This window comes from Mesoplodon densirostris, chromosome 18 (assembly GCF_025265405.1).
Source record: "Mesoplodon densirostris isolate mMesDen1 chromosome 18, mMesDen1 primary haplotype, whole genome shotgun sequence".
NCBI classification, from domain to species: Eukaryota; Metazoa; Chordata; class Mammalia; order Artiodactyla; family Ziphiidae; genus Mesoplodon; species Mesoplodon densirostris.
In genome coordinates this window covers 5,425,893-5,452,878 of record NC_082678.1, presented here as the reverse complement: position 1 = coordinate 5,452,878, position 26,986 = coordinate 5,425,893, and the positions used below count along the sequence as shown (strand labels likewise).

Below are 26,986 nucleotides of genomic sequence, written 5' to 3'. Positions count from 1 at the left end.
CCGGCCGGGCCCGCCTCGTCTCCCCACCCCACACACCCCCTTCCCCGCCCCGGCCCCCCGCCCCGGAGCTCGCCTCAGCCGCCCCGAGCCTCCATTTTCCCCCCCCTCCTCCTCAGGAGGGGGTGGGAGGGATGGGTCCGCCCAAAGCCCTCCTACTCTGGGAGGGGGTCTGTCGCCTCCCCCGCGGGTCTCCGGGCTCGGGGTCCCCCTCCCCCACAGTCACCCCCGGCGCCTCAGCGTTTCCCTTTAAAAAAAAACGGAGCCGCTCGGAGCCGCCACCGCCGCAGCCGCCGCCGACCGGTGGGCGCATGCGCCGGGAGGGAAGCGGGCGGGAGCGAACCGGGAGCTGAGAGGAGGGAGGCGGGCCGCGCTATTGTGAAAGGGGCCGCTGCCGCCTCGAGGAGGGCGGGCGAGGGGCCACGGGGGCCCCGGGCGCGGGGGGCCGGCGAGGGGAGGCCGGGGATGAGGGGCGAGGACCGAGGAGCCCGCGGAGCGGCGGGGTGAAGGTGGGCTGCCGGGGGAGGGGCGAGCCGGGGGAGGGTCAGGAGGAGTGAAGAAAAAGCTGGGGCCATGACGGGTAGAAGGCGAATGCGGAGGCTCCTCGGGAGAGAGGAGCGTGAGAGAATGGAGTTGAGAGGAAGGAAGGGGTCTTCGGGAGGCAGATGCGCCCTCCGTGGAAGTGTACCGAGCGGTCCACGTACCCGGCCTGCGCTGGATTACCCCCTTCCCCGGGCACCTTGGCAACCGGCCTGGCCCTCGCCGGAGGGGCCCAGCGGCCCCGCACGCCTCCTGGACCAGTCAGGATGCAGGCTCCGGTTTGAGCCTATGGGTGTTTCCTGGGCATAGAATTCTAACCCTCCACCCCCAGCACTCCCCAGCAGCCCCACACTGGTATGGGAGAGAATGAAGTTCTTTGTCTCTAAGGGATCCAGGCCAGAAACGGAGGGGACCTCTGGTTCCCCGAGGGAGGAAAATCCATGATGTCTGCTGCCTAGGGAGTTGTTGCCGCCACCTCCCTGGAATGAAGCATTGCCAACTACCGACAGTTCTTTCCCAACGGCCATCTCCCCAGGCTTCTTAAGTCACTTCTAGCATCTTCTGGGGCTTCATGAAGGATTGAGGCAAAGGAAGTCTCGGAAGGGACCTTTACCTTTACCGGGAATAGGAATACTTTAGGGTATTCTCCTATGCTGAGCACTTTGTCCGCTCTCTTCAGTGTTCAGTTTGTGTGTCTGTCTGTCTTCACTTACAGGCAACTTTAGCCAACAAGTCCTCACAGAATTTCTCCGGGAAAAACTTTTAAATAGTTTTAATTGATTGTATTTTTTGTGTGTTGAGGTGGGATGTTTTTTTTTCCAGTCTATATGGAGATGGAGATGACTAACATTCTTTGGTCTAATGTGAAAACCTCCCCAAAACACTGGAAATTTTAAATAAATGGGTGCGAATATGCTAAGAAGCCAAGGGAGCCCCAGCCCTCTTCTACCAGACTGTATGGCCTCAGATCTGCAAGGGGAGTACTGGAGTTAGGGATACCAGCGAAGGAGGTGTGTGGGAGGAGGCATATAGAGTAGTGGTGATCTTTTTCAGTGTCGAGACTTTCAATACCATCTCTATACTGGCAACTCCTAAATTTATATCTTCTTCTGGGATCATCCTCTCACTCCAAAATCATATATTCATCTGCCAAGGAGACATATCCACTTGGATGTGTAACAGGCATGTCAAACGCACGTCTAAAATCACACTCCTGAATTTCCCTCACCCAAATCCTGCTTCTTCTACAGCCTTCCTCTCTTTCTCTCTCACTCCACATCCAATCAGTCTTCAATCCCATTGCCCTTCAATATATATATATATATATATCCAGAATCACACACCTTTGCAGCATCTCCACAACTTGCACCTTGAGTCATAATCTGTGCCATAATCGTATCTCACTTTTTTATTGCAGTAACCTTGTAATTAGTCCCTCAGTTTCAAGCTTTGCCTTCCCCCACTTAAGTCTGTTCTTAACACAGCAGCCATCGTGATTCTGATAAGATATGAGGCAGACCATGTTCTTTCTCTGCTCAGAACCCTCTCATGACTTCCCATCTTACTTGGAGTAAAAACAAAATCGTCATTGTGGCTTGCAGGATCTGGCCCCCGGGACTGCCCTCTGACTTTGGCTCCGACTACTCTCCCCCTTACTCACCCGCCTCCTGCCACACTTGCCTCTTTGCTGTCCTTCAAACACACCCAACATGTGTCTGCTCAGGTCCTTTCATTTGCTGTTCCCTCCACCTGGGTCACTCTTTCTTCAGGTAGTCACATACCTTCCTCTCTCATCTCCTTCAGCTCTTTACTGAATATCATCTTTTCATCATGCCTTCCTCTCTGGCTACCCTGTGTAAACGCACAACCTCTTCCAAATACCCTCCCTTGCCTTTCCTGCTTTATATTTTTCATATACTTATTACCATCTAAGATGTAATTGACCTTGTTTATTGCCTTCTCGCACTAGAATGTGAGCTTTGTGTTTTGTTCACTGCTGTATCCTTAGCCCCTAGAACCATACCTGGCACAAAGTAGGCAGTTAATAAATATTCATTGAATGAGTAAATGAGCTGTTTATATTAAGAGAAAGCATGTACCCTTGACCTTTAGCTTGGTTGAGAGTGACAGTCTTGTAACATTAATAGAGTGTAAAAATTAGTGAAACCTAGGGAAAAATAAAGTTGTCTAGAAGCACAGAGAAGGTAGAACATACTATCTAGAGGGAACTGAGGAAGTGACAACTGAAGTGGGTCTTAAAGTTTGAGGCCATAGGAGGACATTTCAGACAGAGGTGAGAACATTGCCTAGGCATGGGATAAAAGGATGTTTTGGAGTAAATAGGAGAAGTTGGCTGGACTTTAGCTTGGATACTGGGGAGTACAGGGGATAAAGCAAGCAAGGTGTGTTGAGACCAGATTGTTAAGGTCTGAAGGCCCAGTTAAGAAGTGGATACAGTCGACCCTCCATATGCGCAGGTTCCACATCTGCAGATGCAACCAACTGCAAATTGAAAATATTCAGGAAGGGACTTCCCTGGTGGCGCAGTGGTTAAGAATCTGCCTGCCAATGCAGGGGACACAGGTTCGAGCCCTGGTCCGGGAAGATCCCACACTCCGGGGAGCAACTAAGCCCACGAGCCACAACTACTGAGCCCGCGTGCCACAACTACTGAAGCCTGTGCGCCTAGAGCCCATGCTCTGCCACAAGAGAAGCCACTGCAATGAGAAGACTGCGCACTGCAACAAAGAGTAGCCCCTGCTTGCCGCAACTAGAGAAAGCCTATGCACAGCAATGAAGACCCAACGCAGCCAAAAATAAATAAATAAATAAATTTAATTTAAAAAGCTGACCATTAAAAAAAAAAGAAAATATTCAGGAAAAAAAATTCCAGAAAGTTCCAAGAAGGAAAACTTGAATTTGCCGCAAGCCTGACAATGATTTACATAGCATTTACATTGTGTTAGTTACTACAAGTAACCTAGAGATGATTTAGAGGATGTGCGTCAGCTATATGCAAATATACGCCATTTTATATAAGGGACTTGAGCATTCGAGGATTTTGGTATCCTGAGCAGGGTCTTGGAACCAGTCTCCCTCGGATACTGAGGGACAACTAATTTATCAGCCAAGGTGAAACATCGAAGGATTTCCACCAAAGTGTGGAATGATCAGATATGTGTTTTTGAAAGCTAACTTCAATATATCTTTGCACGGAAGGCAGGAGGCCAGGTGAGAGATGATGAATGGCTAATCTAAGGCTTGAGAGTGTAGTTATCACATTATTAGTAATTTGCAGAATTTCTTGATCAGTAGAAAGTGTGAGGAGGGGGTGAGGGAGAAGGAGGACTTTGTGGTCAAGATTTCTAAGGTCAGGCAGATGGCAATTCCATGAACAAATTGCATATGTTTTCTTTCTCACTAGACAAAGTGTGGTCCTGGACTGGCATCATCAGCATCATCTAGGAACTTGTTAGAAATGCAAATTCTCAGGCCCCACTCTAGACCTAATGAATCAGAAACTCTGCAGTGGGACTCAAGCAGTTTTGTGTTTTATCAAGCGCTCAAGGTGATTCTGATGCACCTCAAATTTGAAAAACACTGCTTTGGAGTCTATACCAGGACCTATTCTTCAAGAGCCACATAGTAAGTATTTTAGGCTTTGACAGCCATAGAGTCTCTTGCACTATTCAACTCTGCCACCGTAGCACAAAAGACAATGTGTAAATGAATGAGTGGTGGCTGATGATGAGTGGTTAATCTAAGGTACCAGTGGTACGGGGATTTAGAGGGAATGACAAGTGGCAGACGCATTGTTTGAAAGCAAAGGCTCTGGGGTGAGGCTGCAACCAGCGATTACATTCCCACCATTTTATAAAATGTTATTTAGGAACACTGAAGTTTAAATTTCATATGTTTTCATGTTTCATGAAATGTTATTTTAGATTTTCAACTATTTAAAAATACTTAGTGGGACTTCCCTGGTGGTCCAATGGTTAAGAGTACGCACTTCCGATGCCTGGTCAGGGAACTAAGATTCCCTCAAGCCTCTGGGCGTGGCCAAAGATAAATAAATAAATAAATAACAACACACGCGCGCGCGCGCGCGCGCGCACACACACACACACATACACACACACACAAAAACTTAGCTTAATTATTAGAGAAATGCAAATCAAAACTACAATGAGGTACCACCTCACACCAGTCAGAATGGTCATCATTTAAAAGTTTACAAATAAATGCACCCATGTAAATTAATGCAGGGTGGCTTAATACTGTCATTTACTCAGAGGTCACATACTTCCTATTTTGTGTATGTTAAAATGTACTTTCATGAAATGATAGTGATAGCACACAGCAATCAGTGGTGGGTAGTTTTTTAATGTCCTTACTTGGCAAAATAAAAAGCTTACATCAGTCCCCCACAATTATTTTTCCTGAAAACTTTACAGCTCTGAAATCCAAAGTCTAGGATTTCACTGCTCCAGACTAAGTAAACATGCTTTTCTCCCCCAAAGCGAAAAGGCTGGAATTTTGGATTTGAGGTCTGATCTTCTTGATCTCAATTCACAGGATGAGATGGACAGACCACCAGAAAACTGAAACCTGGGAAGAGAAGCTCTCTAAAAAGGAAAGAGAATTCTTGCTTCCAAACCATTATGTTCTAAACTGTGATAATCCCTGAACTAGGACATATATGAGGACGTGAGATATCAAAGAGTAAAGGACAAGAGGGAGAAAGTGGACCTACTGGCTGAGAAGGAGCCTTAGGAAAACCATAGGACTCATAAATCAAGTCCCTAAACAAATCTGTTTCATCCCTAACGGGATAATGACCATTCCCGTTTGCCCTCTGGCTAAGTGTATGGATGGAGTTGAAGCCAACACTTTCACCATTCCTCTAAGACTTTTTGGAATGACAGAATTCCGTTTCTATGACCTACATTCTTTGAAGGGAATGCCTATAGTTTGGAAAGAGCATGTAGCAAACCCTTTTAACAGTCTGGGTCTTGGTTTCCCCAGACCAAAAAGAAAATTGAAATAGATCATCTTTAAGACCGTATGAAGCTGTGTTTTCCTACTAAGAGTGGGGCCGAACTAGGTATAGTAAAAAGAGACTTGTTTTGGCTTCTTCCCGGAGACAGAGTACTCATCTGGGCGGCTTCCTGAGGCTCTTGGAAAGGTAAATGAAGACGGGTTGCGTGGCTGGCATTAACCCAGCTCCACATGGCACCGAAATGAGACCACGGGTGGAGAGGCCACCTTTCCCTTTTTTGGGAGGATGGGGGATGGGGAACCAGCATGGAGCCACAAAGGTTTCCGGCTCTGAAGCCCTGCCCCGGCTCAGAGCTTTCTGGCAAAAACCCTGCCCTGCGTTCCAGGCCTCCGCGAGCAGGATGCTCGTTTGCCGCTCCCCTTCTCCCCTCCGCGGGGGCCTCTCCGCAGGACACACCCTCCCTGCTGCCTTTCTTTTTTTTTTTAAATAAAATCACAACTCAAATTCGTCTATTTTTCTCGTTTTGCCAGCCCCGCCAAAACTTTCAGCGAGTTCCGCCCACTCCACGTGGACCTCCCTTCCCTGGCCCAGCAACCTCTGCGAGGACCCCACCCCCAACACGTGACCAATTGTTATATTTCCTTCTTGGGGTCCTTTTTCGCTGGCACCAACTAACGACTGAACAAAAGTGCCCCCTTCAGGGTGAATGTGGAGCAGCAGCCTGGGGAGGAGAGGAAAGTTGACTGAGGACTGGAGTACAATAGGGGAACGTGACTGCCTCTGCTTAAAATGATTTCAAAACCATAACTCCCTGGTTAATAACTTTAAGGATCATACAATTAAAAGATGAGGCAGCTTTTCCGGTAAGCGGCCTGAGGTGACCTCTAAAAATGGTTCGCTATTCACTCGACCCAGAAAACTCCACAAAATCATGCAAGTCAAGAGGTTCAAATCTTCGTGTTCGCTTTAAGAACACTCGTGAAACTGCCCAGGCCATTAAGGGTATGCATATCCGAAAAGCCACCAAGTATCTGAAGGATGTCACCTTAAAGAAGCAATGTGTGCCATTCCGTCGTTACAGTGGTGGAGTTGGTAGGTGTGCCCAGGCCAAACAGTGGGGCTGGACGCAGGGTCGGTGGCCCAAAAAGAGTGCTGAATTTTTACTGCACATGCTCAAAAATGCAGAGAGTAATGCTGAACTTAAGGGCTTAGATGTAGATTCCCTGGTCATTGAGCATATCCAGGTGAACAAAGCCCCCAAGATGCGGCTCAGGACTTACAGAGCTCATGGTCGGATCAACCCATACATGAGCTCTCCCTGCCACATTGAGATGATCCATACTGAAAAAGAACAGATTGCTCCTAAACCAGAAGAGGAGGTTGCCCAGAAGAAAAAGATATCCCAGAAGAAATCGAAGAAACAAAAACTTATGGCCCGGGAATAAATGCTGCAAAAAAATAAATGCAAATAAAAAGCAGAGTGTTGGTTGTCTTAATTAGTAAATCTATTTCAAGTGTCATCACAAAATGGATCAAATGAGTTTTCATAAACATGCTGTTTTGCAAAAAAAAAAAAAAAAGATGAGGCAAATTCAAGAGGAAGGATATCATTTTAAAAAACTGCTTTGGGGGCTTCCCTGGTGGCTCAGTGGTTAAGAATCCGCCTGCCAAGACAGGGGACACGGGTTCGAGCCCTGGTCCAGGAAGATCCCACATGCCGCAGAGTAACTAAGCCCATGCGCCACAACCACTGAGCCTGCGTGAGCCTGCATGCCACAACTACTGAAGCCCGTGTGCTTAGAGCCCGTGCTCTGCAAAAAGAGAAGCCACCGCGGTGAGAAGCCTGCGCACCCCAACTAGAGAAAGCCCCCGTGCAGCAACGAAGACCCAACACACCCAAAAATAAATAAATTAATTAATTAGGGGAAAAAAAAACTGCTTTGGAGGTGGAGTTGGGTGGAGTTTTAATCCCTAGCTGCAACGCTGGTTACCTCTACTCCATTTCCCCTAGAGTTCTGCATGATGCTGGCAGAGCTCTCTGAGATCCCCGAATACCACCCGAGTTCTTCAGTTACGGACGGGATGATGGGAACGTGGCCTCTCCTAGGGTGAGCGTTCTGCTTCTTGCCTCCTCCATCACCTCTCCTTCCCCAACGACACTGGAAACAGCGCTTCCTCTCTGGGCTCAGTTTCCTCAAGCTGCAAATTACTTCCAGAATGGAGGCCACTCCTCTCTCAACGTTGGGAACATTTGTCCTGGATGGGAAGAGCCCTGGGAGATCATGGTGGAGGAAGGAGGAGAGGGCAGGACAGCAAAACTTAGTCCAGTGGGAAGGCTTGATGCAGAGCAAGGGGACTAAAGAGGAAAAGCTAGAAAACAGGTTAAGTGAAGCTAAACAGAGGAACTGTTTTCCTTGGGAAAAATTCTGACCGGGGCTTTGTCCATTTCCTGCCCCACTCCTTTTCCCCACGTGAGATGTGGTGTTGAGAGATGGGGTAGGGAATCGGGGTGACGGAAGTTACGTGGTTGGAGGCTGACTAGGAGAAAGGGTTGTACATCGGGTAGTGATCAGAGAAGGAAGGGTAAATTTAAACTCAGAAGAGTTGGGTGCCATTTGTCCCTCCAAAGTCACAGAGGTCATGAATAGTAGATAGCCCAAGAACTACAAATCTTGGGGCACAAACAAGGGGACGTCCATTGTAGCCAACAAGCACGCCACCCAGGGGCATGTTAAAGAGAGATGTGTCGAAGGGAATGGGAGGAGTCCTAAGGCACCTATTTTCAAGGGAAACAGCTCCAAAGCAATCAAGCGAGAACGTTAAGGACTAGGGACACTTGCTCTCCTATAACTCAGCATCTGTCAGCGCTCCCATTACCAGGTGCTATTTCCAGAGTCCTGGGTCTAGTGGAGGAAAAGGGAGGGGCCCTGGTGGAGAGACAGAGGGAGACCCGATGGGCTCCTCCCCCAGCCCAGCTGCAGTTCTAGATTCTCGCCACTCGGGGGCTCCCGAGCTCAACCACAGTCCCAGAGTTAGGGACGGGGACGGGGACGGGGACGGGGACGGGGACGGGGACGGGGACGGGGACGGGGACGGGGGGGCGGGGAGAGAGAGAGAGAGAGAGCCTCCAGAGGACAGTTTGGGACGTCAGTGGTGACCCTGAGCAGAGAGGTGACTTAGGGGTCATTTGCTCTGAAGCTGCAGACCCTTCGCATGGCCGTTGGGAAGACATCCAGCCTCAGCCCTTCTCTCGTGGGACTGGGACTAGTTCCCCACCTCTTACCCTCCGAGGTCATTTCCTCCCCTGCGCGTTTCCTCCCCCTCCCCCATCCTTGTGGTAGGAACACCACCACCATCCCCCACAGCCTGTCAGAGTCCTGAGGAATGCTCTCACCCTGGCTGGGTGCCAAGCTCTGGACTTCCTGGGCTTTGGGGTGGGGCTTGGCCAAGGGGAAGCCCTTTGGACAGGAGAGCCACCCAGTCCTGCATAGCCTGCTTTCGCGCGCTCTCTCCGTGTCTCTCTCTCCCTCCCTCTCCCCCCAGCCCCACCCCCGCCCGCCCCAAGCAAAAGGCTCATCTATCATTCTCTGTCACCATCACCTAATTTCCTACCCCCACAATAGGATTTCCTTGCCAGGGCAAAACATCCACAATATGGAGACGGTGGGCATCCTAAACACTGGTTTATAGTGAGAGAGGCGGAAAAAACCTATTACAGAACCTGCCTTCCCTGTTCCAGAAGGCATGTAGCTGGAAGGAGAGGTTCAGCTGCCAGGGTCCTGAAGGTAAGGGTTTTGTAAATGGTCATTTGGCCCTGGGGCTCCTTCTGGATCCTCCTCAGAACCCTTGGGTCTAAGGAAGTACGTCTCTCCATAGTAAAGCTTGGGAGTGAAATTCTGCGTATCTGACTACCTCTATTCACTCTCCATGTTCCTGAAATAAATCAGCTGAAATCTGAACTTGTTGGTCTACATCAAGGCCAAGGAAATCTTTCCACCCAGCTGTAGCCGACTGGGATGGGTTCCGCGAGAATGGGGAACGGGCAGAAACGACTCCCAAATCGAATGAATAGAGACCAGGCCTGTCAGAGGCCTCTGCCTCCTCTCCAAGGGGTCACTGCTCAGAAATGTTTTTGCATTGCGGGAGTTGGAGAGTCTTCTGATATTGTCCACAAATGACAAAGTGAGAACTCAGTCCTGTGGCATCCCCTGCCTCGCGGTCCCTCGGTGCAGATTTTGCAGACTGTCTCCCTGAAGTCATCATCTGTAGACCTGTGCCAGATTCCCAAGTTCCTATCTTGAAATCTCAGCCCCCCACACCCAGGGCCTAGAGGAGAGCCGATGTAGGTCACTGCAGCTGAGCCTGCGGGGCTGTTTGCTCCTTGAGCGCAGAGCCTTTCAGGCACAGAGAGGAAACCTTGCAGAGAAGTGAGAGAAAGGGCTCTGTGAGTAACAGAGGAAAGCATTCCTCAAAAAATGAAGCACGGAGAGACCAGGAGTCAACTGGTCGCACCTGAGACAGTGATGGGCACTCTGCTCCTAAGAGGCTGCGTGGGATGGAGGAGGGAAAGGGAGAGGAGAGGGGCTGAGCACGGCCCCCTCCCTGGCTTTCCCTCCCATGCCCCACCCTTGCTCTGTTTGCCTGTGTAAGAGAACCCTTCTGATCTACTGTCCATCCCCCATTCTCCAGTCGCCTTGCTTTCAAGGCTTAGATTTCATTCTCTGGAGCCTTTGTGACTTGCCTCAGAGACCCTCTGCTTCCTCTGGTCACAGTTTCTGTGTCTCAGGAAGCTAGAGTAAGCCAGGGTTGTCCCCACCCGCCCCATTGAAAGACTCTTCCTGCTTGTTATCTGTTAAACTCATTTTGCCCAGGGTACTTCCAACCCTCTGGGACCTCATTTCTTTTCTTGACTCTCCCTATCCCTACCCGGCAAGATCCCAAGGAGTGTGTGTTTTTGTGTGCATGCATGGTGCTCATACTGTCTTGGTTTTTTTTTTTTTTTTGCGGTACGTGGGCCTCTCTCTGTTGTGGCCTCTCCCGTTGCGGATCACAGGCTCCGGACGCGCAGGCTCAGCGGCCATAGCTCACGGGCCCAGCCGCTCTGCGGCATGTGGGATCTTCCCGGACAGGGGCACGAACCTGCGTCCCCTGCATCGGCAGGCGGACTCTCAACCACTGCGCCACCAGGGAAGCCCACTGTCTTGGTTTTGCATGGGGTGTCAAGGACCTATGGCTGTAATGAGCTTGGGGTCCTCATGGCCAGGAAAAATAGACAAGGGACCAATTTCTACCTCCAGACTCAAAACAATTTGAAACACAATCAATTGTTCTGTAGGAGTCTCAGGACAGGAAGATGGAGAAAGGATAAATAATCAGTCTTAGCATTCTCTTCCCCTCGTTCTTCCCTTCAAACCTTAGCCTCCCCTCTCACGTCTCAGCTACTTATCCTCCCACTACTCACTTGCTCTCATTCCCAGAATCCCTGCACACAGTAGGCACTCAATAAATGCTTTTTACACTGAGTCAAACTGAATCTGGTTATGCTCTCTGGCTAAACTTTGAGATGAAAAAGCACAAAAGGAGAAGGTAGACCCTCTCCAGATCCTGGGCTAGATTCTCCTACAGGACTGATTGCTAGGGAACAGAGACCCAGAGAAGTGGTTCTCCTGCATCAGAATTGCCTGCAGAGCTGGGTGAAACTCACATTGCTGGGCTCTACCACCAGAGTTTCTCATTCAATGGGCCTGGGATGGAGCCTGAAAATTTGCATTTCTAACAGGTGCCTGGGTGATGCTGACCCCTCCACTAATCCTGAGAATCACTGTCCTAGGGAACCACAGCCCCTCACCCCAGTGCTCACCATGGGGACCTGGTTCATTCCAATGTCATATAGTTTAGGAGGAAGAAACAGGTGAGAATTGGGAACACGTGACTCCTGCTCAGTCCTCCACCCCAACGCCTCCAGGGATCCCAGATAGGGCAAGGGTGAGCAGAAGTCGGTCTCCGATTGATTAGACGTTCTCTTTTTAAATAGTCCATCGACTCCATCCTTATTTAAAGTCACTTCCCAAAACATGTTTTGCAGCAGCAACGGAGCACTAGGAATTTCCTGTGGCGAGGGAGCGCCAGCATGGGGAGGGGAGAGGCCGTGCTGAGCGAGCGCCTTCCCTTGGCTCGGGCAGGGCCACGTGCCCCACCCCCTCGCTTGCACATGTCTGCACCGCCACCGCCGCAGCAGCCGGGCTGTTTATGAGCGAGTTGTTGTGGTAGAAATGGAGCAGGCTGCACATGCCCGGGCCATGTGACCCCAGCAGCCCGCGTGAGCCTCGAGCCGGCACAGACACACACACTCGGCCCTGTCCTCCACCGGCTGGAGAAACAGGAGGAAAGACGGGGAAGGAGTGAAAGGGCGCTGGGCTCCCTTCCCCCTGTCTCCTGGCTCTTTATCCTGCTTCTGTCTCCTCCGTCTCTCCCAAGCCACCAGGGGAGGAAACACCCAGGAAAGGAACATGGTTTCCCCAGGCATATTCTCCTCCCAGGCAGCCCCTTGGCATTTATACAACCCAGAGCCCTAAGCCCCAAATGAACAAAGGGTGTCCCCAAGCCAAGAGCACAGAATGCCAGCCCCAGTCCTCCAACTGATGTGCTAATGGCAGCCCAGAGCCAAGACTTGGTTTCCCTGCAGCCTGGGCTCCCCAAATCAGGCCGCCTGGTCCCCTCTTTCTAGGAAGGAGGATGCCGCACAGAGATGCAGTGAGTGCCCGGTCCAGGATTAGAACCAGGAGTGTTCAGGGATTTGTGGGGTCAGGGACTGGAAGCAAGGATTCTTTCTGCAGCAGTGGTCTGTGGGGTTAGTGGACAGGAAGGGCAAAATCCCTCTGCCAACTGGGGACAGGGAAGAGCTGAGGGATGGGGTGGGGATGGGGGGGTGAGATCTGGAAGAACACAAACTCTGTCCAGCTGGAGAACAAACTCTTGCTTGCACCGCGAGAGACAAGCTCAGCCTCCATCCCTCATGGAAGTGTCCCCTCTCATCCATCTGGCCCTCCCAGCCCCTTAGAGACCTCTGTCAGCACTCTAACCCCAGACCCCCGCTCCCAGCCCTCTGCTCTGGCCCCCCACCCGTGACCCTGTTTCTGAGCAGCAGTGCCTCTTGCTGGGATGTGAGACTGTGCTGGAGTCAGGCGGACAGTAGGTTAGCAGGAACAAGCAAATGAAAGGAGCACGACCCACATTTCCTCACCGCACCAAAACTTCGCAGATCCTGCATTGCAGAGCTAGCGCTTTTTTTTTTTTTTTTTTTTTTTTAAATTCTCCACTGGGCCCCTACACGCGTCTGCATTTTTGCAACCAGTACAGATTTTTTTTTCAGGGTGCAAACTGCGCATTCTAATGAGCCAAAGCTCCTTCCCGCGGCATTGAAAATCTCTGGCAAATTGCTTGTCCCCACCCCCACCCCCAATTTAGAAAAAGGGGAGGGATCCCAAATTTGTGAAGTCGCATCCTCCCTCTCTCCTTCCCCTGCTCCCCTCCCCCAACATACTGCAGTCTTTCCAGCCCAACTAACAGCTGCAGACCAGGGGAGAGGGATGGGAGGTGGGAAAAATCAGCCTTGTTCCTTCTTTCCACTCAGACTGAGCTGGCGGGGGGGGGGGGGGGGGCGGGGTTGCTTTTTTCCTGGGCAACCCGTTGCATCCCTCTTTCCCTCCCCATCCCAGCCAGTGTTTATGTAAGCCTCCCAGAAGCTACACACAGCCCCTAATTCCTGCCCAGGCCGCAGCTCCTCCAAGGTCCATCCTGCTCACGAGGACTGTCATGAGCCTCCGGCCTCCCCAGGCAGCTGCATGGAGATCTGCAGAGGCCCAAGGAATGAGGAGATGTTGGACATGGAGGGGGTTTGAGATGGAGCTTGGGGTAAGGGATGGCGATGGGGGCAGGCACACAGGTATCCCAGCCTCACCACTCCCCATACATTCCCCTGCATCTTAGTCCTACAGAGGCTCAAGGACAGCCAAGGGGCAGGTGCAGGGACCTGGAAGATGACACCACCCATGGGCTCCAGCAGCAGCATAGCAAAGGTTGGACAGGATGGCCTTGGCATAGCATGTGCTGGATGTCACTGCCCCCCAATCTGGGAGGAGGAAACTGTGCCAGAAAGTGGGCACTCTGGAGCTTAGTTTTCTCCTGCCAAGGGCAGTCCATGTCACCTCCTTGATCCTGTGATTTTGCTGGGATCCTGGGCTCAGAGAGGGGAACCCAAAGGAGGATTCCCCAAAGCATCTGCTGAAGAAGCACTGACCCAGGATGGTGGGTGGCTTTCAGAGGGCTGTTTTCAGAAATGCTCATCTCTCAAGCAGGTAAATGGGGAAGAAGAATGTTGTTTCCTTATGGCTTTTTAAAAAATATATAAACTTACTTTATTATTTATTTTTGGCTGCATTGGGTCTTCGTTGCTGCATGCTGGCTTTCTCTAGTTGCAGAGAGCGGGGGCTATGCTTTGTTGCGGTGTGTGTGCTTCTCATTGAGGTGGCTTCTTTTGTCGCGGAGCACGGGCTCTAGGTGCGCGGGCTCTAGAGCACAGGCTCAGTAGTTGTGGCGCACGGGTTTAGTTGATCCGCGGCATGTGGGATCTTCCCGGACCAGGGCTCGAACCCGTGTCCCCTGCATTGGCAGGCAGATTCTTAACCACTGCGCCACCAGGGAAGTCCCTCCTTATGGCTTTTTATACAACTTGTGTCTGTCCTTGGTGGTCTTCCATACTCTCATTTAACCAATCCATTCTTTTTTATTTTTAATATTTTTAATTGAAACTTGTATTTGAAGTGTTAACAAGGAAGGAGAACTTTGGTTCACTGGAAAAGTCAATCGACTAAATGAATTATAAATGTAAGCAAGTATGTAACAGGTCATTACTGGCAATGGATCCGTATTGATTGGTTCCTACCAAGGGGTCCATGTAGATGTGGTTCTCACCAAAGGGTCTGCATGCACAAGGCTCCCACAGGAGGGGGGCATCCATGCAGCCCCGATTCATGTGGCCCCCACCGAGGGTGCCTTGCAGCAAGATGGAGACCACACCACCCAACCAATCCTTTTTTTTTTTTTTTTTTTTGGCTGCACCGTGCAGCTTGTGGGATCTTAGTTCCCCGACCAGGGCCCTGGCAGTGAAAGCACCAAGTCCTAACCACTGGACCGCCAGGGAATTCCCATTTTTTTCCCCAACCAATCCATTCTTGATACACCATGGCCCTTTAAGGGGCCCAGACCCATGTGTCCCTCTCCCTTCATCACCAGCTACATATCCCAGAGTCATGGGGTCAGAGAAGAGAGTTCGGATGCCTGCTTAAGTTACTCACTTCTGTAGCAATGTATGTGGAAGTTTGGTTTTTTATGCGTTTGTTTGCACCCTAATCTGGCCCCCTTCTACCTAAGCAGAGGAGGGGAATGTAGGAGTGGGAGAGGGAGGAGTTTAAGGGAAGAAGAAATGAGGGTGGAGTTAGAGGTTCCGGGAAACTAAGGTACTTGTGGAGACAGGAGCAAGGGGTACTTCAGGCTTCCCCTTCGTGGTGACACACCTCATTTCCAGCACCATCGTTGCTTAGGAAACACGAGGATGAGCTTACAGCTCAGACATTCCACCCAGAGTAATCATTCTCTCGAGCAACTAGAGAAAACCCACGCGCAGCAACAAAGACCCAACGCAGCCAAACATAAATAAATTTTAAAAATAAAGAAACTAAGAATGAGACCTACAGCATAGGGCTGTCGTGGACATTCAATGAAATAATGTGTGTAACACACTTAGCCCAGTACCTGGCATACAGTTGGTACTTAATACATATTTATTACTTCCTTTCCTTGGAAAAAGGAGTAGTGAGGTAAAGATAGAATCTGAGACAAAACACATCCGTGGAACCCAGGCTTGGATCATACCTCACCCTCCCTTTTTCTATCACCTCCAGAGAAAAAATTAATTCGGACTTTAACCCTCCTACTTAATTCTCCTGAAATTCTCCCCAAGACATCAAAGCTTTTGGTGGGTTAGGGAAAGCTGGCTGGTCTTTCAGAGAACAGAAAAAGGATCTAGGAGGGCTGGGAATGAGTCTCTCCCAGGCACAGGGCTTGCTGCCTGGGTCTGGGGCATTCCCAGCGTTTCTGTCCTGGGTCTGCATCACCTGGGCAGGCAGGTTATTTTCCTGGGGCAGTGGTTCGTTCTGTGAGAAAGGAGCAGGGAAGGAAGGCACCTACTGAAGGCTGACCTGGTTTCCAGCAAGGACCCACCCCAGTCAGTCCGTCAGTCAAGCAGTCAGCCCAAGATTTAGGCCACCCAGGATTTGCACAGGGTGTTGCCTTGTTACCCAGAGCACCCTACTGATGAGGAAAATAGGTCTTGGATCAAACACACACATCCACACACATTCTTGCCATTCACACTTACACACTCACACATGCAGTCTCTCGTTCATAATCCTATGGTCACACTCTGCCCAGAGCTTGGAGCTCTCACTCTCTTCTCTTCCTCTACCCTATCTCTGCTGTCCTCCCCAGACCAAAGAAATTCAAGAGAATTTAAGACATAGTTGGAAACATATACACACACCCAGGATTCCATCCGGCCCCTAAATGGTGAGGTCAGTCTAGAATCCCAGACTCTGAGGAATCTCAGCAGACGTGTGGGCAACATGGAGCCAGGTGTGCTTTGCTGTGCTGGGTCTTGGATATGCATCCGTTCCCCGTGGTTCTATCTGGGCACTGTTTATTAAGGGTCCAAGTTGTTCTTGGGCTGAATTTCGCTGTGGGAGATATGGTGCGTGAGCATGCACAGGTGTGTGTGTGTGTGTGTGTGTGTGTGTGTGTGTGTGTGTGTGTGTGTGTGTAGAGAAGTGAACTGGAATGTCCAGCTGGCAGGAGGGGTGGGAGGCCGTGCTGAGATACACCTGTTGTCTTAGGTCAAGGTTGAGGTCATAGAGAGGCCAAAGCTAGATTCTATTCCAGGTCCCCAAAGGCCAGACAACCCAGCCTTTTCTCCCTCCATTTGGTGGCTCTGAGTCCCATAGTCTCTGTCCTTCTCCCAGCAGCTGTTGACAGAGAGGAGCAGGATGGATAGACAGAAGCTTCTGGAGCCAAGGGAGAGTCCTGCCTCGTCATTATTCTGTATCCTTCTCTCCAGTTGTAGAAGGAAGATCCCAAAGTTACTTCTTTGTCAGGGAGCAAAGGAGGGGCCCTATAAGAAGTGCAGAGGAAGGAGGGCCCAGAAGTAACCCCCCTCCTTTGCCTCCTCCCTCCCAGCCTCCGCCTTCGTACCTCACACAGACTGCAAAACAACCCAGCTTCTTGCCAAGAGTCAGGCTGACTGCATTTCAGCTCTGGCTGCCTCTGCTTCCTCCTGCCTCTCACTGGCTGTTAACTCAGGGAGGGAGTCTTGACCCCTGCCCTCCCCGAATTGGGATAAACACCAGCAAGTAGAACAAGGGGTGGGCAGGGTGACCACAGCAGCAAGCAGAACTGTAGTTGCCAAACAGGGCAACTAAAGGGAGTGTGCTGACGGGGGTGCTGGGCTGGTGGGGAGCTAGAGGTCATACCAAGGTCCTTGATTTTGAGTCGAGCCCTGGCAGGTCCCTGGGCTTGGGCTCTGGCCCTGGCCCTGGCTCTGATGGAGACTCAGGAAGGGCGCAGAGAGCATGCAGCGCCGGACATGGCAGCTCACCTCCCAGTTTTCCCTCTAGAGCCCAGCAGGAGGAGGGAGAGGGGGTGGAGGCTGAGTTCAGAACCAAGTTTTCCTGAAAAGCCTCTTTCCTTGTTTGCCCTAGCCCCTCCCAGGTCCTCCCACGCTCTGCTGCAGCTTCCCAGCTCTGGGCCAAGGGGCCAGGGCAGGCCAGGGAAGAGCCCACTACCCTCTCTCTCCCACTGTCCTTGGGGGCAAGGGAACAAAACTAAAGCCCAGGCCATTCTAGGGAGCCCATGTGTCTTCCCCTGGGAGTCAGAGGGTCAGCGAGTGGTGAGGCCAGATGCCCAGCCGCCTCCTCTTCAGTCATCTTCACAGTCCTCTCTGCTTACTTCCTCACCACCCAGCTTACTCCTTCCTTGGTGTCCACACGCCTCCTTTTCTTTACTTTTTCGGTAGCTGTTTCCAGGCATCCATCAGTGCTGTCCCAGGAGCTATCTGTGAACAAGTGGAGAAGGGCTTCCTGTGTAGGAAAAAAAAAAAAAAAAGACAACACAAAAACCCTCCCTAGGAGCAGTGGGACTGAGGAGGGACTAGCAGGAAGCAGCAGGTGGCCCAGGTTCACTTGGCTGCTTCGAGAGGCTCGCAGCTCTCCCCGCAACCCAAGTCCTCAAACAGAATAGACCTCGGGAAATACCTGGCAGCCCAGTGGTTAGGACTCCCAGCTCTCACTGCTGAAGGCCCGGGTTCAATCCCTGGTTGGGGAATCCCACAAGCCACACAGCGAGGCCAACCCCCCCCCACCCCCCCAAAACAGGATAGACCTTGACTGGAGACCCTTTTTCGCCAAGGGGGCAGAGTTGCTCCTCTGAAGGGAGATGCTGGCTGTTTCTAACCCCTGTTCAGCGTTTCACTTCCATGGCTGCCCACCTCCTTGATGGTGGTCAAATGAAACTAGCAATGGATGCCTGACCTTGGGCCAATCACTTCTTCTAAGACTCATTTTCCTCGTCAGTAAAGGAGGGAGGGTTAAGATGGCCTTTGTGTTCCCTTCTACCCTGAAGCACTGAGGGTGGGGATGGGGGTGTCACTCTGCCCCCAAGCCCCGCCTCACCTCTGGCCCCTTTAGGACTTCAAAGCACTTTCACCACAAAGTTCTCCTCCCTTGTCCTTTTTATTTCCTAGACAAAGGGAAATGACTCACCCCAAAGTCACCTTCAGTGGGTGGGGTGGTGTCATACACGCAAACAGGGAGTCCCCAGGGACATCCTCACCACGCCCCCCACCATGGCAACTCCTTTCCCTAGGGGAGTAGAATGGAACAGGGGCCACATTTCCTTTCCATCTCAGGACTTGGCTCTGCAGCAGAAGTTCAGCTTAAGCTCCTGACCGAGGGGATATTCTTACTTGTCATCTCTCTCGTGTCACCAGTAACCTCAAGGCGAAGTCAGTCCTGCAATCACGTGAAGCCCTCACGTTTGCAAGGTTTGCAGAAAGGGGCTGTTAGCTTTGATCTCCCAGGGAGCGGCCAAGCTTGCCAGCCCCTCCCCAGGAATTCACATGCCTCTGCCATACAGGCTTTCCAAACACGCCACCCTGACACTCAGCGCACTCCCCCCGACAAGGCTCTCAGCTCCGCCCCGGTTCCAGCAAGAGCTTTTGCGAGGCAGAAACGGGGAAATATACGCAGTCCGCCCACTTTGCCAATGGACTACATATCCCGACAGCCTTGGCTTTACGCAGGCGCACGGAACTCAACGTGCCTGCTGCTGGAAAAGTGTGTCACTGGGGCACGAGGCGCTCCCTGGGATCACATGGTACCTGCTCCAGTGCCGCGTGCGGCCCGGGAACCCTGGGTTGCTGGCGCCTGCGCAGAGCCCTCTGTCCCAGAGAAAAAGGCTGGGGCAAAAGGCCGTTGAGATTGGCAGAGTGAAATACTGCTGCCGAGGGAACGTAGCAGGGCACACGTCTCGCTTCTTTGCGCCTCGGTGCCCCGTTTCTCCCATCACGTACTTCCTGACTGCAACCTCTCTCCCTCTGGGACTTTTGCACCGGGAGCTCCAGATTCCCTACCCTGCAGCGCTGCGGAGCCTTCAGGCAGTGGCACCCCGGGCACTGCAGAGACCCGACCCTCCTTGCTACCTTCTAGCCAGAACTACCGCAGGCTGATTCCCTCCGCCCCCTTCCCCCACACTCTCTTGCTTCTCCCATGCAAAGCAGACCTCCGTTGCCTCGGCGTCCTACCCTTCTGCAGGGCTGCAGTCGGCCACCCCAAGACCTTGCTGCAGGGTGCCTAGGATCCTTATCGTGAGCTGCGGGGTCCACTCCCCGTCCTCGGTCAGTTCCCAGGGGGCGACAGCGGCAATTGTAATCTCCAGTTTGTGTCAAGGTCCAGTTTGAATGACCGCTGTCAGCTGGTGAAGACATGACGACCCTGGACTCCAACAACAACACAGGTACTAAGATTCCTTTGCTACCATCCTTCTTTCTCTGTCACTGTCTCCTCTCCTCCATCTACGCCTTTGTAAGGAACTTTGTAAGGGACTGGAGACTCCCTCGGCCTGGGGATTTGCTAGCGTGATGGGGGCCATAGGCTGGGATTTCCAGAGCGGGTTGTTCGGCCTGGGAATGCGCCCGGAGGCGCCCCACCATCACCCCTCAGAGCCCCTCTCTTTAGCCTGAAGGACTCGGATCGCGGGGAAGGAGGAAATGGAGAGCGGGTACGTGTGGTGAGATGAACAGTTTACAGGAACTGGGAGTTTTGGAGCAGTGCCCCGAAACGCCCCCATCTGTCCACCCCCTGCAGCTGTGGCATGCCTGGACTTCTCGGAAGGAGGACCCCCTCCTTCCAATCTTCCTCTTCCCTTAGTTCCTGCAGGCTCGAGGGAACTCGAGAAGCAGTGGGGCGATCTGAGTTCCAGGCAGGAGGGGCTGGGGGAATGGGTCGGATCTCACTGGTGAATCCTCAGTAGGGAGCGGCACTTGAGGAGCCCCACGAGTGGTGCCCTGCCCCAGGAAGGACACCCAGAGCGCCCCGGCAGCCCGGAGCGCTCACATGGCTGCGGAGCCGGGCCCACGTGCTGCGTTTGTTTTCATTCTGCAGAAGCCGTGGCCGCCACTCCATTGGTGGTTGCCTCCCGGCCCCGTTACATAATGAGCTCCGCCCCCCGTTGCCCCGGCAACGCGTGTACCCTTCTCTCCTCCCCTTAGTAGTCCTGACCCAGCTGGCGTGAGGGGCCCAGCCCTAGACTGGGACCCCGGACGCCGAGGAGGGGTGGGACGGGGGGCGGGGCTGCTGCTCCCGATTGACGGGAAGCGGAGAGGGCGGAACCTCGGGTTCTGGGGTTCCTCGTTGGGGAGCCACGTGCAAGAGGCACACGTGGAGCCGGGACGTGAGGCCGGCTGAGGGCCCGGCTCCCGCCCCGCCCCGCCGAGATCTGGGTGAAGCTGGGCTGACTCACCGCCCCCGCCTGCCTCCTTTTCCTGTCCGCCTGCCCGGCCCCCTCCTCCTTCCCCCATAACCAGATGCAGAGTAAGACAGAGCCATCCCTGACCTCTCGTGGCCTCATGTTTACACTCCTCAAGGGGACCTCACATCTAGCCACCCTTCTCCTCACTCTTTTCCTCTTTATTCTCCTTGCACCTACGTCACCGTACTGCCTTTAGACTCAGCTTCTCCACATTACAAATTCTTTCTGTTCCCCAAGCATCTCGTTTCTTAGTCCTGCAAACACTGTCTTACGCCTACTCCCACCAAACAAGAAGCAGTTTGTCTCCTAAGGGCTTCCCGCAAAACAACTACATCCCACAAACATAGCTGAAAGGATACTGTCTCTTTCATCTTTTTTTTTTTTTTTTTTTCACAGAAAGGGAAACTGGGACCCAGAGAGGGGGTTGATTTCCTCTGGGTCACAAATCAAGTTGGTGGTGATAGATCCAGATCTAAAACTAGATTCTTTTGAGTGTGCCCCACACTTCCAGGTGGAAGTCTCTTCGGATGAGTCTTACTTCTCTTTGGGGGATGGCTGAACTGGGTCAGGTTCATTTACCACCAAACAAATATCCCATTCCCCCACCTCAGCCCTGAAACTGTAGGAGCTGATCTATTGTGCAATTATTTTACAGGGAACTCGGTTCACCCTGACCAACCTTGAGCTATTTTAGGGTTGCTCTGCCCAGCTTAGTGTGTGTCAGTGGGTGAGCAACACATGTGCCTCTGTAGACACAGTGGCATGCCCTGTGTCGGCTCACATGTGTCCTGGGATCCTCCCTCCTCCCACCCCATCCATGGCAGGCCATGCGAGGTACTTGGCAAAGGTGTGGCAGGCAGGTCACCTTCTTCTCCTGCTAATGCAATGGGAACACAGCCACCTGGTTGGCAATATAACTAGAGGGCCAAAGTCCCTGAATGGCCAGAGAGCCAAGGTCATTGTCACCAGGCAGAGAGATCTAGAAGAGGGAATTCCAAAGCCTTAGGCTGGACAGTTTGTCCTTCACTTCCAACTCCTGCAACTCATACTGTTAAGCCCTTCCTGGATTCAGGAATAGAGTCCACTCTGACTCTTGATCTTGGAGGCCAAGGGAACAGTACCTTTGGAGAATACGTCTTCCAGTTTTGAGGGAATGTGATTGTTTTGCTCTTGTAAGACCCGCACTCTCCTCACTGTTGGCTAGCTGCCCCTCAATGGTCTCATCTCTGGAATGGTCTTGGTATTAAAATCAGCAGCTGTTTTTTTTTTTTTTTTTTTTTTTTTTTTTTGAAGCCTGGGCATTATGAATGGTTTTCAGCTGCTCATCCCATCCCGAGGTCAGCTGCTGACAATTAAGTCATTAGCTGCGGTTGATATTCTAAAGGCAGGCATCCAGGGTGGGGGGTGGGGGGTTGGTACATATGTGAGATACTCACAGAGCATCACAGAGGTCATGCCTCTAGAGAGGTACCTCACACGCCAGGCAGAAGCTGAATGTACCTGCCAAGAGTTGCGGTGGTTGGTTGGCCATGTCTGGTATGTGTTGGGGAGTTGCTTATTGTGGCTCTTCTGGGGACGCCAAGATTAGGTGTTTCACACGGTTAACTTCTGAGTATCCAACAGTGTTTTGGGAGGCAGGTGAGGGATGGGCAGAGTGGTGACCTAGGACCAAAGATATATGGCGGTTGACACGCCTTTCCCTTGGGTTCTCCTGCCAGGTGGCGTCATCACCTACATCGGCTCCAGCGGCTCCTCCCCAAACCGCACCAGCCCCGAGTCCCTCTACAGTGACAGCTCGAATGGCAGCTTCCAGTCCCTGACCCAAGGCTGTCCCACCTACTTCCCACCATCACCCACTGGCTCCCTCACCCAGGACCCAGCTCGCTCCTTTGGGAGCACTCCACCCAGCTTGGGTGACGATGGTTCCCCTTCTTCTTCATCTTCCTCGTTGTCCTCCTCCTCCTCCTTCTATAACGGGAGCCCCCCCAGGGGTCTACAAGTGGCCCTGGAAGACAGCAACCGAGTGTCCCCCAGCAAGAGCACCAGCAACATCACCAGTGAGTAAATTTCCAGCCGATTTGGGGGGAAGGGAAGGTGTCCAGGCTGAGGTGGGGAGTTGACATTCACGTGACACCGTTATTCCCAGGACCTACGCTGGCCTCAGGGATTTCTCCTAGAGTTGCATCAGCTGCTGTCAGCCCTGTCTGCTCATTCGAGTGCCCCCTAGATACTGAAGCTCCTCCTCAGTTTCCCCCCCACCCCGCCCCCCCCCCCGGCCCAGTCTCCAGCTCAGAAAACCTCCAGCTCTCTGGCCACTCAGAAACCTGCCCCGTTCACCCACTGCCCCTCTCTTCCCGCAGAGCTGAATGGCATGGTGCTACTGTGTAAGGTGTGTGGAGACGTGGCCTCGGGCTTCCACTACGGCGTGCATGCCTGTGAGGGCTGCAAGGTGAGGCAGGGTGGGGAGGGGGGTAAGGGCAGGTGACCCTCTCCCACAGGACACATAGGCCTGGCCTAGACGGAGATGCTCACCAGCTGCCCCTGCTCCACAGGGCTTTTTCCGTCGGAGCATCCAGCAGAACATCCAGTACAAGAGGTGTCTGAAAAGTGAGAACTGCTCCATCGTCCGCATCAATCGTAACCGCTGCCAGCAGTGTCGCTTCAAGAAGTGCCTCTCCGTGGGCATGTCTCGAGATGGTGAGGCGGCTCCGTGCCCACGAGCTTCCCCTCCCCCCGCTTCCTTCCACTCGGAAGCTTCTGAATTAATCCCTCCCTTAAAAAGGCCCAACACGAGGCATCTCATTTGCATAGGGGACGCCCACATTCCATCGGGTCTCAGGTAAACACACACATCTTTCCCATTAGTCCCTCTGGTCACCTCTTACCGTAAGTTCTACTTGGAAAACCCCCTCGATGGGTGTGGCCTTGTGGGTTTGATGTGGAACCCCAAGCCCTAAGGGGCTTTCCCTTTCAGGAGGAAGGAAGAGAAGCATGTGAGTGTGTATTAGAACTTCCTGACACTGCTCTCATCCCGTCACAGCTGTGCGTTTTGGGCGCATCCCCAAACGAGAGAAGCAGCGGATGCTGGCTGAGATGCAGAGTGCCATGAACCTGGCCAACAACCAGCTAAGCAGCCAGTGCCCGCTGGAGACCCCGCCCACCCAGCACCCCACCCCAAGCCCCATGGGCCCCTCACCACCCCCAGCCCCTGCCCCCTCACCCTTGGTGGGCTTCTCCCAGTTCCCACAACAGCTGACGCCTCCCCGATCCCCAAGTCCTGAGCCCACAGTGGAGGATGTAATATCCCAGGTAGCCCGGGCCCACCGAGAGATCTTCACCTACGCCCATGACAAGCTGGGCACCTCACCTGGCAACTTAAATGCCAACCATGCCTCGGGCAACCCTCCAACCACCACCCCACATCACTGGGAAAGTCAGGGCTGCCCGCCTGCCCCCAATGACAACAACATCATGGCCGCCCAGCGTCATAATGAGGCCCTGAACAGTTTACGCCAGGCTCCCTCCTCCTACCCTCCCACCTGGCCCCCTGGCCCTGCCCATCACAGCTGCCACCAGCCAAACAGCAATGGGCACCATCTGTGCCCCACCCACGTGTACCCAGCCCCAGAAGGCGAAGCACCTGCCAACAGTCTGCGGCAGGGCAACTCCAAGAACGTTCTGCTGGTGAGGGCACTGGGGGTGAAGTGGGCAGGGGACTGGGGAGACTGGGTTTAGCAAAGGGCCGCTGGGTGTGCCTGAAGGCTAGGTGCAGGGAGGATGCTCAGCCCTGCAGGAAGGGCTCTGCCTGGGAATCCCTGAGCTCCACCTGGCACCTGATTGCTACTTTACCTGAAAGACCCATCCTCCGAGGCCACAACTCTAACCCAAGCAGAATCTGGGGCCCAGCACTGCTGGGGAAGCCTACCTGAGGCAGCCTGACTGATACTCCCCTCCCCAAATTCTTTCCTCTTCCAGGCATGTCCCATGAACATGTACCCGCACGGACGCAGTGGGCGAACTGTGCAGGAGATCTGGGAGGATTTCTCCATGAGCTTCACGCCCGCTGTGAGGGAGGTGGTAGAGTTTGCCAAGCACATCCCCGGCTTCCGTGACCTTTCTCAGCACGACCAGGTCACCCTGCTTAAGGCTGGCACCTTTGAGGTGAGTGACCCTTTGTGCTCCCTGCTCTTGACCTTGGGAAGGATCCAGCAGAAAGGGTGTCTGGGGTGGGCAGGGGCTCTGAAACCTTACTCTTGACGGATGAAGGAAGGGCAGAATCCCTCCCAGTCCTGCCTCCGGACGGCTGGGACTTCTGTCATCTCAGCTGGGGTCTAGTTACATCCTGTTACTCTAAAATAACACTTTAGGGTATAGCGCTATTCCCGTTCTAGGCATGAGCAAATTCACTTTGGTGAAGTGCCTTGCCCAAGGTCACAGGGAGTGACAAGGTTGAGACCCAGATTCAGGCTGGATTCCAAAGCCAGTGGGATGTTCCCCATCCTAACACCTGGCACCGCCCCCACCTCATTGCTCACTCAGAAACTAGCCCCAGTCTTGACTGAGAAATCTAAGGCAGCACCAGTAACCCTTTCACAAAACTTTAGGGGAGGCCTCCCTGGTGGCGCAGTGGTTGAGAGTCCGCCTGCCGATGCAGGGGACACGGGTTCGTGCCCCGGTCCGGGAAGATCCCACATGCCGCGGAGCGGCTGGGCCCGTGAGCCATGGCCGCTGAGCCTGCGCGTCCGGAGCCTGTGCTCTGCAACGGGAGAGGCCCGCGTACCGCAAAAAAAACCCGAAAAACTTTAGGGGCAACTTGGCAATTGCTCCTCCCATTCCACCCAGGATGACTGTCCCCACTTTAGGTGCTGATGGTACGCTTTGCGTCGCTGTTCAACGTGAAGGACCAGACAGTGATGTTTCTGAGCCGCACCACCTACAGCCTGCAGGAGCTCGGCGCTATGGGCATGGGAGACCTGCTCAACGCCATGTTCGATTTCAGCGAGAAGCTCAGCTCCCTGGCGCTTACCGAGGAGGAGCTGGGCCTCTTCACCGCGGTGGTGCTCGTCTCAGCAGGTAGGTCGGGCTCTCGCCTGAGCCTGACCCCGGGAGGAGGCGGACGCAGTTCGGTTCAACACACCTTTTATGGAGTACCTACTCTAGGCCAGGCCCTGCACCCGGGCACTGGAGATACAGACATGATTCAGACACAGTCTAGCTCAGGAGACAGACTCATGCCCGACTAATTATAAAACAGTGAGATAAGTGTCACAGTAGAAGCATGAACCAAGGGCTTTGGAAGCACACACAACTATTTCTGCCTGGGGAGCTGGGGAAGGAGGTGACACTTGAGTGGGGCCTCAAAGGACAAGTAAAGAGACTGCCAGGCAGAGAGAGGGGGAAGGGCATCCCAGGCAGAGGGAACTACAGAACAGAATGCAAGGGAGCCTGGGCATGTTTGGCCTGTTCGGGGAAGTAGAGCGGCCTGGTGGGGTGGGAGGAGGGCCAGCCCTGCTGAGCCTGGGCTCCCAGGTCGCAGGCACCTCCTGCTCTTGGGTCGGAGGCCTAGGAGAGGGAGTCATGTTCCCCCTCCTCCTCCTTCCCCATCGGCCCTCTGAGGGGCTTCGGGGAGAGGCTGCATGGCCGCCGCCGCGTCCTCGCAGGCCTCCGGGTCCTCCTCGTCAGAGGAGCTCAGGGAGCCTGCCTCACTGCCGTCGTCTTCCCCACAGACCGCTCGGGCATGGAGAATTCCGCTTCGGTGGAGCAGCTCCAGGAGACGCTGCTGCGGGCTCTTCGGGCTCTGGTGCTGAAGAACCGGCCCTCGGAGACTTCCCGCTTCACCAAGCTGCTGCTCAAGCTGCCGGACCTGCGGACCCTGAACAACATGCATTCCGAGAAGCTGCTGTCCTTCCGGGTGGACGCCCAGTGACCCGCCCGGCCGGCCTTCCGCCGCTGCCCCCTTGTACAGAATCGAACTCTGCACTTCTCTCTCCTTTACGAGACGAAAAGGAAAAGCAAACCAGAATCTTATTTATATTGTTATAAAATATTCCAAGATGAGCCTCTGGCCCCCCGAGCCTTCTTGTAAATACCTGCCTCCCTCCCCCATCACTGAACTCCCCTGCCTCCCCCTATTTAAACCACTCTCTCCCCCCTCTGACTCTCTAGCCCCCCGATTTGTTCTATTCCTGTCTCAAATCCAGTAGTTCACAGCTGAGCTGGCTTCTGTGGTGTGTGCTCGTTCTGGGGGGCGGGGCGGAAACGTGGCCAAGGCTGGGGGCACACCTCTCCACCTGGTCAGTTTGTGGGGTGGGTCCT

The 26,986-nt window shown here is 53.2% G+C and overlaps 2 protein-coding genes across 2 annotated transcripts; both read left to right on the top strand.

Annotated features, from left to right (window-relative positions):
* The first annotated feature begins 6,061 nt into the window (after nucleotides 1–6,061).
* Nucleotides 6,062–7,005, top strand: LOC132478166 (large ribosomal subunit protein uL22-like). Its single transcript, XM_060081094.1, has one exon. The coding sequence runs from the start codon at nucleotides 6,427–6,429 to the stop codon at nucleotides 6,979–6,981; it is 555 nt and encodes a 184-aa protein (XP_059937077.1). The 5' UTR covers nucleotides 6,062–6,426; the 3' UTR covers nucleotides 6,982–7,005.
* A 12,002-nt stretch (nucleotides 7,006–19,007) lies between these two features.
* NR1D1 (nuclear receptor subfamily 1 group D member 1) lies at nucleotides 19,008–26,875 on the top strand. Its single transcript, XM_060080745.1, has 8 exons — nucleotides 19,008–19,657; nucleotides 22,390–22,728; nucleotides 23,032–23,120; nucleotides 23,224–23,368; nucleotides 23,712–24,355; nucleotides 24,647–24,832; nucleotides 25,534–25,744; nucleotides 26,398–26,875. The coding sequence occupies exons 1-8, from the start codon at nucleotides 19,627–19,629 to the stop codon at nucleotides 26,595–26,597; spliced, it is 1,845 nt and encodes a 614-aa protein (XP_059936728.1). The 5' UTR covers nucleotides 19,008–19,626; the 3' UTR covers nucleotides 26,598–26,875.
* The last annotated feature ends 111 nt before the right edge of the window (nucleotides 26,876–26,986 follow it).

What these genes read in the sequence shown, in the direction of transcription:
- LOC132478166 (XM_060081094.1), top strand. Translation starts at nt 6,427, where the DNA reads ATGGTTCGCTATTCACTCGACCCAGAAAACTCCACAAAATCATGCAAG.
- NR1D1 (XM_060080745.1), top strand. Translation starts at nt 19,627, where the DNA reads ATGACGACCCTGGACTCCAACAACAACACAG. An exon ending in GAGCACCAGCAACATCACCA is followed by an intron (nt 22,729 to 23,031) that starts GTGAGTAAATTT and finishes CTCTTCCCGCAG; the next exon opens with AGCTGAATGGCATGGTGCTA. An exon ending in GGTGGTGCTCGTCTCAGCAG is followed by an intron (nt 25,745 to 26,397) that starts GTAGGTCGGGCT and finishes TCTTCCCCACAG; the next exon opens with ACCGCTCGGGCATGGAGAAT.